Source organism: Thalassophryne amazonica, chromosome 11 (assembly GCF_902500255.1).
Source record: "Thalassophryne amazonica chromosome 11, fThaAma1.1, whole genome shotgun sequence".
NCBI classification, from domain to species: Eukaryota; Metazoa; Chordata; class Actinopteri; order Batrachoidiformes; family Batrachoididae; genus Thalassophryne; species Thalassophryne amazonica.
Window position 1 is genome coordinate 21847158 of NC_047113.1, and position 12313 is coordinate 21859470.

Below are 12313 nucleotides of genomic sequence, written 5' to 3' on the forward strand. Positions count from 1 at the left end.
ACTTCAAGTGCGTGAACTAAATACATACACCTGACATTTGATCACATTTAAGTTAGCTTATGCCCCATTTACACCAGACTGAGACCTACAAGATTATGACATGTGGTCAACTCTCACAAGTCTTGGCTGGTCTCCATTCTGATCTGTTATTTGTGTTTACACCAAGCTTGCATTGCGGCTGAATTGTGTGTAGCACGATGGCCTCGATTAGATGTGATTAAATAAAATATTCGTATTAATTCTCTCTCAACCACAAAAACCCACTGGATGCAGAGACTGCATTTCCACCTCAGTGGAGAAATTCCTAAGTCATCTGGAGATCTTCAGATAAGTTTTGGAGACATTCTCCCATGGTCCAACACTGCCTTCCAGAGAAAAACAAGGTTGTAATTTGTGAACTACATGACATGATAATGGCTTAATGTCAGAATCTGAGCTTCTCCAGCACAGGAGAACCCAAAACTTTTATGGTCAAGATAAGACAGGACCTCTCCTCATCCAGGGGGGGACCCTTCCTCCATGATAACAACGTGGCCATGAATCGTTGATTCTTCACAACTAACTTTTATCTTGAGTAAAACAAAGAAAAGACCTTTGGTTTGAAATAAAAATGTACATCAGTATGTCTCTCATTTATATCTAAAGACATAATGTTGTTGCATTTATTATTCAAATGAAATGCCTTGCATGTAGTCATTCCATTTATTGATGTGCTCATGTTAACTGATGTGTGTGTGTGACCTTTCTGCAGCGTCTAAAATGCTGATGTTGAAGTACTCTGTTTATCCAAAGGATGTGTTTAAATGTCTCGTAATAATAGGTGTCCATCTGAGTGTCTTAGAACAAATAGTATTTCAAATTAATGTGTTTAAATAGTTGAATCATTTCTGCCTGCTCTAAGACATGAAGTGTCTGTGAGATCACACACCCTAAATGGGCAAAGTTTGGTGACGTAAGTACCCCTTTAAAAGTTAGAACAGAGTCTACTCTCTCGCTCGCTACTCTGCTTTCTCTCTGCTCCCGCTCTTCCTCTTCTGCAACTTTTTCCTCTCTCTTTTGCTTAACGCTTAATTTATTTTGTGCCAAGAGCCTTTGCTAAGCTAAGCTACCACGTGGCATTCATTCGTTCTACCTTTGGGACAAACTCAAAGTTTAACCTGACGCTTTTAAGGTGCATCAAGCTTTTGAATTTTTAACAGAACGTCCGAGCTGAGCTCTTCAAATTAAGAGCGAATTTACAGAAAAAGCGACTTTTCCTTTTTCATTCAATTTTCAACGCTCTTATTAAAGTTTTACTTTCTCTAAAGTCACAAAGACTTTAATTTGGCTCCAACCATTTTTGAAAGCTACTAAGAACCCTTTTTCAACAAACACCTTCCACCTCTGGGTCACCGCACGCTGACACGCAGCTGATTCCACCTGACTGCAGCAGTTACGGCAAAACCAGCCGACACCAGCCCTGGGATCACACCGGGGACACCTTTGAGTGAACCCCTCTGACCCAGGTGAGCTCACACTGCCCGATATCGATGACGGGACGGACGGAACCAGCCCTCCAACAACAGCTAATCGACCCAGTCCAGGCTCCATGAAGGAGGTGATGTCAATGGGTACAGGTGGCTCCTCATCTCCTTTTTCTTTAAAGACATTCTTGTAATATTCTATTTCATAATTGGCTTCAAAATTCATCACTAAATTTCAATCAGATTAATTTACTTAAAGTTTTAAGCTTCACCTCTTTCTTCCAACGTCTCATGAGTGAGTAAGAAAATTTTTCAGTTTCCCTGAATGAACGTATTTTCATTACTGTCTATAAAATGACAGTCAAATGTTCATTCTTGTATAAATTGTAAATAAATTGTAAATATTTTCTGCTGTGATTTATTTTGGGTACAGAAGGAAACTCTTGGTCAACCGTATTGAAGAATTCATGATTTTCAGATCAGAGATTGATTAAACCAAATCGAGACTAATTAATTAATTTGAGACTGATAAATTAATGTTTAAATTATGGTACTTATGCCATATAAAAAAAGAATAAGTGGTGCCCCATTAATACTTAAATAATAAGTATTAAACCCTAAATCAATTATTTTGGTGACCTGTTATTTTGGGGCCTAATCCAGTCTAATTCAATTTGGGAGTTTAATTACTTATTCACTACAACTAAATGCTACATATCAAGGGTCCCGGTAGTGAGGCCTGAATATATGTAAAGCAAAGTGTCTCCACTCAAATCACCAATAATCACTACTTTCTACATTTTATTGGTGCTCCGTGAGCGTGATTCAGTAAATTATTAATACATTTATTCCAATAAATTTATTAATATTCACTACAATTATTATTGGTGCCCCGTGTGGAGGCTTAAAATTGCTACATTATTATTGGTGCCCCGTGTGGAGGCATTAATATTCACTACATTATTATTGGTGGCCCATGTGGAGGCTTTATCATTAATATTCACTACATATGCGAGTGAAAAATATGTCAGTATCTGCGATCAGTGATGCAAAAACCATGCAGAGTCAATTGAGTCTATTACGACCCACAGGATCAAATTGAAAGCGAACTGAGACAGGAGAGTTTATCAAGACCGATTGTGTGGCCCATGTATCTCTTAACTGGTCGCACAACTTGTGCGAGTGTTTTAAACAGTTTCAGTACACTCAAACACTGTTGGAGACCAATGGGGAGTGATGAAGAGTGATAGTGACCAAGAGAGATCTTTTTCCAACCATGGAGGACCCCATTGTGACCAGCCTACAACCCCAGTGGGAGTCAGTGAGAGTGACGGTGAGCAGAGGCCATTTTTCAATTGCAACTTAGTGATGGACTCAGTGCAAACGGTGTTATGAAAAGCCACTTCTAACAGGACTGTGGCACTGAAAATTTTTTCCAAGGTAAAATTTGTGGAATTGGACACTAGTGTTGGCGGAGGTATGTGCAGTATGAGCACAGTGCTCTAGTTAATGCCTATTTTAGGAGGCTGAGCAGTGGTCCTCATAACTGTTCTGCTTTGATGTGGCCATTTAAAAATTATGACCCACTTGTTTCTGCAGTAATCATGGATTAAGTGTTTCTGTGAAGGCTCTCAGTTGTCCAGGTGATTTCCATAGTAGAGAAGTTTGAATCTTTGACTGGACTGGCTTGCTTGACACAAGGACGTTTCGCTTCACATCGCAGAAGCTTCCTCAGCTAAAATTCTTGCTCTGGTAGTTTGACGTCTGTCTTGACTATTGTAGAGAAGAATAACAGAAACCACAAAAGCTGGAGTATTAAACCTAACCAGACCCCTCCTACCGAGAGGTAGACTGCTATTGGCTAGTGACTAAACAATTGTTCTAATTAGCACCTATTGTGCTCTAGTTAGCACCCTCCTAATGACCGGGTAGCTGTCCCTCCTAACGATGAGACTGACGCCTCTCCTGATGGCTGTTCTGATGACGTGAATGACTCATTACCATGAACAAAAGACTGAAACTGCTTAGACTTGAGTACCCCATTGTAAACAGAGGACAAGCATGTCTCAGACCCCCTCCCCGGTTAAGGCTGGGTTTCAACTGTTTCACATACAGTGCCCCCTTCACTCCTCTCTCAAACCATTTCTTTTCTCTGGCTAAGATTTTAAAATCTTAGCCAGAGAAAATAAATGGTTTGAAAGATTTAAAATCTTAGCCAGAGAAAAGAAATGGTTTTGAAAGAGGGGGTGAGTGGAGGCATTGTATGTGAAACAGTTGAAACCCAGCCTTAACCAGGGAATCTCCAGATGTGGAGGAGATGTGCTGGAAGGGAGACTTAACACCCTATTCCAGTCAATCAGCAGCGATACTTGGCAAAGGGATCGGCGGAAATAGACTCAAAAATTAAACATGTTTAATTTTTTTCGTGGCCTTTCGGTGTAGAGCACCAGACAACACAGCACTCGGCCTACAAAACCCTCCGTTACTGCATGTAAATCTACAACAATACTGCGCTACTGCACCCATGCCTCCACAATTGTACTCAACCCTATGCCAGGGCGGAAATCTTTTTCAGTTTTTATCAGTACATACCTGCATTGCTAGATTTTATTCATCCCACTGGATTTGCTGGCAGGTGAAGCTTCAAAACCCCAGAAGAAGAAACCGACCAGCAAGAAACAGACCAGCCAAACTTCCACATCACTAACTCCTCATGGGACAGATTGCTAGCGAGAGGACATGTCCCACGTCAACTTCTCATGGATGGTATCACCAGTGAGAGGACATGTCACCATCCACTCATGGATGGATCACACCCATGATCGCTGGCTGCAGCTCCGCAGCGCTTTCACCTCCTCAAGTTTCTCACGATTGTGGCACATTAAATAAAGCACATTAACTCCTGGGAATAATGTATTCTGATTGTTTTCAACTGTCCAATCCATCTGCGTGTCCGGGCACTTTGTTAAAACAGCATATGGAGCCAAGCTTCTCCTCCCTACAGATATTTTTTTTTCCTTCCCTGTGCGCAACTTACACAGACATTCCTGCGTACTAGATATACAGCACAATGCAACTCTCCACAGGCCCGGTGAGAAATGGGCCTTAAGGGATACCTAGATGCAGAGATAACATGGCGCCTTGCCAAAGCAAGCCAAGCTTTTGGCAGACTCATTAACAGATTTGGAATGACAAGGGCATTAAGCTTAGCACCAAAATCGTTACCTACAGAGCCATCGTCCTCAGCACTTTACTGTACTGCTGTGATTCTTGTACAACTTACCATTGCATATCCAGATGCTGGAGCAGTTTCATAAAGATGCTTGAGAAAACTCATGATATAAAATAGTAGGTCAAACTTTCCAATCTAGAGGTCCTGGAAAGATGCAAACTGTCCAGCACTGACAAGAATCAGCCTCTCTTTTCTCATGAGGACTCATAACCATTAGCCTGTTGCCTACTCATCCACTGACTCAACGGAAGATACATAAGACTGCATTTATTCATTTACTGATATCTTTTACATTATGTATTCTGCAGGGGTGGTGGACAAGTGGTTCGTGCACTTGATTTCAGTGCAGTAGGTTCCCAGTTCAAATCCCACCCCTGCCACATTTCTCCCTATAATGTGGAGTTTGCATCAGGAAGGGCATCCAGCTTAAAACGTGTGCCAATTCATCATGCAGATCCACTTTGGATTGCTGTGGCGACCCCGAGTGCAAACAAGGGAGTACCCGAAGGGACTTACTTTTTTTTTACATTATGTAACAAACTGGAATTTCTGCTAGTTTTGAAGAAACTATTTATAATTAGGCTGTAAATGAAAGTTTACCTTGCCATAATGGGATGGTGTATAAAGGATATATTCTCTCTGTTTGACATAGGCCTCGACTGAGGCGTCCACGGCATCTCTCCACAGCAGTAATCAGTGATCAACAATTGGCCTCCTGGTTTTAAACCATGACTGGACACAAAGAGCAAAGAAAATTAATCTGTAAATAAGGAAAGATGACTCAGCCAAGAGATTAACACTGACATGGAAGTGCCTGAAGATGGCCAGTTTGTCATCTATGTGGAGGATGGTGTCTCTGCTGTAGATCACGTCAAAGGAACCTTCTGGGAATGTCCTCTTAGTAACATCAGCAACCTCAAATTGGACCTGTATTAGAAATACCATTGTTAAAGTTTCAATTCATGTGAAACTGTGCAAGATCATTTGATGGTTTAATAATTATTAATAACAAATATGTAATGTCTTTATAAAACATTTAGAAATGATTTCTTAATTCGCTATAAACCATTCAAGAAAAGTTGATCATGAATAGTTCATTTACAAACGTAAAATCAGACACTATTCATTAGTGATAAAAAGACTTTACAAATCATATTTTTATTGTCTTTACATTTTTTCCTCACAAATTATTAAGCATTCTTTTTTATTAGCTACTCATTGGTAAGAACATAAATGGATGGCTTAATAATTATTAATAACAAAACATGTAATGTCTTTATAAACATTTATAATGTTTTTATTCAGAGAGGTGAGATTGAGATGGTTTGGACATGTGCAGAGGGACCAGGGTATATAGGGAAAAGATGCTGAGGATGGAGCCACCAGGCAGGAGGAGAAGAGGGAGGCCAAAGAGGAGGTTTATGGATGTGCTGAGGGAGGACATGCAGGTGGTTGGTGTGACAGAGGAAGATACAGAGGACAGGGTGAGATGGAAAGGATTGATCTGCTGTGACAACCCCTAACGGGAACAGCCGAAAGACAAAGATGATTTATTTTTATTATTTTTAGTCCTTATTTTTTATTTTATTTTATTCAATTTCTTAATTTTACTTTTTAGCACCTAATCATTCATTTATTTTATGTTTTATTAATTGCATTTCTTAATTTTAAGCACCCAATCATTTCTAGGAATATAAACCTATTGTTTTTTCAAACCAAATAAGATGTGATTTTACTTACCTCACAGACAAATGGCTGCAACGATACTATATCGCCAACAGATGGCAGCAGCTCACACAATTGTTCAACAAATTAAAATGGCAAGAAAGATGTCCTACGACACTTCCTTTGTTTGTTCTCTTTGATGACAACGTCTGAGGAGAAAGATTAAAATGAAAAACTGGTTTTAACTGTTCGGACTCTATGGACTAATGTTGCTTAATCACTGGTGTTTCACTCACACCTCAGTGGACACCTCACCGAAAATGATGGCTAATCGGCTATGCGCATAAGTGTTAGCGAAAGCTAGGCTAAAGGTGCATTGGCTAATGGTTGTCGTACCAAATCGAACAGTTTAACGTATTCTAAGGTTGAAAATAATCAAGTGGAGACTTTGTTTCCGTCATGAGAGGCTATCTGCTTGATTGATGTAAATTTATATTGTCAGGTATAAAACCTCATTAGTTTTTAAGACAAGTTAGCCAATTAGCTGCTATCGCTTAGCGGCTAATGGCGACCCATTCTGAAGCCACATTTAGCTATTGGTTAGCAACTAATGTTGGTGCAATTACTCGCCAAATCGACACCACCCTCCTAACCGAACATCACTTTAAACATTTCGTGACGAATGAACCTGCACTCCTCATCTAATACCGCCATACCAATTCCTCAAACAAAATATGCATTGATAAGTATTTATGAAAGGATATATAAAAGTGAATTGGTCAAACTGTTGGTGACTCTCCATAACACATATAAATAGCATCTACAAATGAGTTATAACGCAAATTTATCCATCACTTGTAGTTGAACTCACACCAAATACTTTACTAACAGCTTGTAAAGGCTTTATAATAGGTATTTTTAGGTTTACTAACACTTTGATAAGGATCTATAATGGAAAGTGAATTTGTCAACTGTTGGTGACTGCAATTAGGGTTATGACAAATCTCAAATTTATTAGCCTGGGGTTATAAATGATGAACTTTTACCTAAAACTCACAAAAATAACTTTAGTTTTGCCAGACCTGAAAAAAACCTCCCACACCTAAGACAGTTTCATATTTCACATTAAAACACCTAGCGGCTCAAACACTTATTATAACATGTCAGTTTTACATATAATACACTTGAGGAATACATGAAAATGAGTACATATAGCATTTGTAGGCTTTTTATAGTGTTTCAGATTTGAGTGTTAGTATTAATAACTTTGCTGTTAAGATATTTGTCTGTTTTGCAAGTAGAACGAACCTCCTCCAACAACTTTACAGCTCTCTCAGCTATTATGTTGGAGCGAGGCACATCAAGCACTGATGGTTCCTTTTTCCAGTGAGTAGAGAAGCATTTCATAGCTTTGGGACACTTAAGTTTGGATATTGCTGACAGCAGGTCTTCATAATCCGTCTCTGTGTTGGTTAGAAAACCAGGCCCACGACCATGTAGTTGCAGTGAAATCGCAAGTTACCCTCAGCTGTTCTCGCCAATTTGGAAGAAGAAAAAATGCAATAAGTGCAAAAATTCCCCGTGAGTTCCACCTGGCACTGTGAAGTGTTGGCAGCTTGTGCCATTTGATGGGAGGCCATTTTTACTCCATTTTGTAAAACTTGTATGCTTCACAAAGCTCAAAAAGGAATTTAAAATCATCTCTCCAGCCAAGGTTCTCATACTCTGGTATCACTTCTGTGTCCATGTATGCATTTTGCAAATCAATCAATCAATCAATTTTTTTATATAGCGCCAAATCACAACAACAGTTGCCCCAAGGCGCTTTATATTGTAAGGCAAGGCCATACAATAATTATGTAAAACCCCAACGGTCAAAACGACCCCCTGTGAGCAAGCACTTGGCTACAGTGGGAAGAAAAACTCCCTTTTAACAGGAAGAAACCTCCAGCAGAACCAGGCTCAGGGAGGGGCAGTCTTCTGCTGGGACTGGTTGGGGCTGAGGGAGAGAACCAAGAAAAAAGACATGCTGTGGAGGGGAGCAGAGATCGATCACTAATGATTAAATGCGGAGTGGTGCATACAGAGCAAAAAGAGAAAGAACAGTGCATCATGGGAACCCCCCAGCAGTCTACGTCTATAGCAGCATAACTAAGGGATGGTTCAGGGTCACCTGATCCAGCCCTAACTATAAGCTTTAGCAAAAAGGAAAGTTTTAGCCTAATCTAAAAGTAGAGAGGGTGTCTGTCTCCCTGATCTGAATTGGGAGCTGGTTCCACAGGAGAGGAGCCTGAAAGCTGAAGGCTCTGCCTCCCATTCTACTCTTACAAACCCTAGGAACTACAAGTAAGCCTGCAGTCTGAGAGCGAAGCGCTCTATTGGGGGTGATATGGTACTACGAGTCCCTAAGATAAGATGGGACCTGATTATTCAAAACCTTATAAGTAAGAAGAAGAATTTTAAATTCTATTCTAGAATTAACAGGAAGCCAATGAAGAGAGGCCAATATGGGTGAGATATGCTCTCTCCTTCTAGTCCCCGGTCAGTACTCTAGCTGCAGCATTTTGAATTAACTGAAGGCTTTTTAGGGAACTTTTAGGACAACCTGATAATAATGAATTACAATAGTCCAGCCTAGAGGAATAAATGCATGAATTAGTTTTTCAGCATCACTCTGAGACAAGACCTTTCTGATTTTAGAGATATTGCGGAAATGCAAAAAAGCAGTCCTACATATTTGTTTAATATGCGCTTTGAATGACATATCCAAAGACAAATGAATGACAAATCATCATACTGTTCCAAATCTCATCAGTAAACTTGTAGTTAATGTTAGGTGACCGTGACCGTAATAGGAAAAAGACGTCCAACACATGTCGCAGACAAGATCAAGAATGTGGTGCTGGCAGCTGATGTATTGAGGTTCATCAAATCCCTTGTCTCGAAATGTTCTCTGAAGCCTGGCTACAACACCATTTTTGCGACCAGTACTGACTGCTGTTGTGTCAGAGATGATCATCTGAATACTGTTCCATGCATTGTACTCATCAAGCAGGTTCTTGTAGTGGTATATAGATGTCTGCAACGGTTCCACTGTCACAAGCCAAAATGCCAAGTTGTAATGTTCTTCTATCATTTTTTTCAAGCACACAACTTGGTACTCCTTAATGTCAGTTTTCTTACCATCAAAATGCAAACAAAATTTCTCTTCAGAGATCAGTTCCATGAGGCGGGTTCTTAACTTCTTCTGCATCCTGATTGTTCGACGGCCAGACTCCTTCCTGACTGTGATGGTGTTGGGACACTAACTCCATCTTAAGCCAGACTTTAAAGCACCTGTGATGCTTTCTGGTTGACAAAGAGTGTTTAGGCATTAATTTTGGCAAGCAGACTTTGTTGAGTGGGTGTGTTCAATTTTATTACCTCCGCCAAGGAGGTTATGTTTTCGGTCAAGTTTTGTTGTTGTCTGTCTGTCTGTTTGTCAGCAGGATAACCTCAAAAGGTTTTGAAACGGATTTCGATGAAATTTTGTGGAGTGGTTGGAAAATGACAAGAGGAACAAGTGATTAAATTTTAGTGGGTGATCCGGATCACGATCCAGATCCAGGAATTTTTTAAAGGATTCTTAACCATTACGGATAGAGTGGGAATTTTGATGTTCTAGTTTCTAACTCCACAAAAACAAAGGCAGAAAGGCTTGAAAAAAATTGGGTGTAACATAGTCAAATGTTCTATCAAACATCAAAGTTTGGTGATGATCAGATCCGGATTCCGGATCTGGTTGATCCAGAATATGCAAAAATATAGGGAAAATAGAAAATGTGTCAGTGTGAGGTGACAAATGAAGCTAGAGATGCACAACTAACACCAAATTGTAGCTGAATCTGTACTGATTCAGTAAGATGTCATCAGATTTGATGTAGCTTAAAATGTTATGGAGCAAGATCCAGAAGAAAACCACCATTACCGAAAAATCGTTTTTATACAATAACGTTTGAACTAATAAAGACATAAAAGTGATTCCAAGTTCAAGTGGGTATGTTTTCAGGTCAAGGATGTCAAATATAAAGGAAAGAAAAAGTGTATGTATCATAGTTTGGTTGTAACACTGAATTGTTGAATAGATCATTGTGCCAAGGAGGGAATCTCTTTAGGGTCAGTGACCCTATGGCCTTGTGTAGCACATGCAACACTTAAAAAATAGTTCTATTTCAGAATTTACTGTATTTATTTAGAGAAGTGTTTCATAAATGTTAAAAAATTCATATATTTGCAGTTTAGTTGAATAATAAATTGAATTTTGTCTCTATTTGTTTTTGTCTATAAGCACATGCAATATCAATATCAGTGCTCAGATGACAGTAGCTTCTGGGAAAGGTGCAAGTTGCAATAAACTGTGATGCCAAGCGCTAAGGATACATGCTATCCAGTCACAGCAGATTAAACTTTTTTACTATGAGCAAACATCATTGGTTAGACTTTTTAGGTTCAATGATTCCACGGCGTGTAGATGTTATGGCGTCAGTGACCCCATGGCCTTGGGGGAGGTTTGCACTCTCCGAGTGCGTCTAGTCTATTTTACCATTATTTTGTATTTATTTTAATTATTGTTAATTAATATATTTTAGCAATATTTAATTGTATATATTTCTTGTTATTTCTTGATACTTGTTAATTCTTTTCTGTTACTTATTTTTAAATAGTATTGTGTAAACTCATGTACGAGGGTCTATTAGAAAAGTATCTGACCTTATTATTTTTTTAAAAACCATATGATTTGAATCACGTGTGATTATATCAGCCAAGCTTGAACCCTCGTGGGCATGTGAGAGTTTTTTCACGCTTGTCGGTGATGTCATTCGCCTGTGAGCACGCCTTGTGGGAGGAGTGGCCAGCCCCCTCGTCGGAATTCCTTTGTCTGAGAAGTTGCAGAGAGACTGGCGCTGTGCTTCATCAAAAGTTTTTCCAAAACTGTGAGGCACATCCGAGTGGACACCATTCGACAAATTAAGCTAGTTTTCGGTGAAAATTTTAACGGCTGATGAGAGATTTTGGATTGGTTCTATCGCTGTAAGGACTTCCCACGGAGCGGGACGTCACGGAGCGGGACGTCACGGAGCGGGACGTCACGCAGCGCTCCGAGGCGACGTCGTCATCCTGTTTCAAGCTGAAACCTCCAAATTTTATCCTCTGTTGACCCCAGGCCATCGTGAGAGAACAGAGAACTTCAGAAGAGGTCGGAATCAGCAGTTTATCCGGACATTCCACTGTTAAAGGGAGATTTTTTTAATGAAAGATGTGCGGACGGAGTTGGTGCGTCGGCTCACAGCCGGCGCAGCGCGCCCGCCACAGGAAAAACACCTCCGTTGGAAGCCTTAAGGACAAGTTGGAACATGCCCTGTTGTTAAAACAATTTCTCAGATACTCACTCAACTGAAAGCCACCAAAAGCCGCCTGGATTTTACAAATGGTTATCAACACGGAGGTGTTTTTCCTGTGGTGGGCGCGCTGCACTGGCTGCGAGCTGACGCACCAATCCATCCGCACGTGTTTCATTAAAAAAAAATCTCCTTTAACAGTGGAATGTCCGGATAAACTGCTGATCCCGACCTCTTCTGAAAGTTCTCTGTTCTCTCACGATGGCCTGGGTCAACAGACGCTTAAATTTGGAGGTTTTCAGCATGAAACAGGATGACGACGCCGCCTAGGAGCGCTGCGCAACGTCCCGCTCTGTGGGAAGTCCTTACAGCGATAGGAAACAATCCAAAATCTCTCATCAGCCGTTAAAATTTTCACCGAAAACCAGCTTAATTTGTCGAATGGTATCCACTCGGATGTGCCTCACAGTTTTGGAAAAAATTTTGATGAAGCACAGCGCCAGTCTCCAGCAACTTCTCAGACAATGAAAATCCGACAAGGGGGCTGGACCACTCCTCCCACAAGGCGTGCTCAC

The 12313-nt window shown here is 40.3% G+C and overlaps 1 protein-coding gene across 1 annotated transcript in view; it reads right to left on the reverse strand.

Annotated features, from left to right (window-relative positions):
- The window catches only part of pmt (phosphoethanolamine methyltransferase), a 67851-nt gene that overhangs the window by 18098 nt on the left and 37440 nt on the right, over positions 1-12313 (reverse strand). The window contains 4 exon segments of the mRNA XM_034182267.1: positions 5296-5354; positions 5357-5420; positions 5422-5427; positions 5500-5622. Of these exon segments, the coding sequence (XP_034038158.1) occupies positions 5296-5354; positions 5357-5420; positions 5422-5427; positions 5500-5622 (252 nt within the window).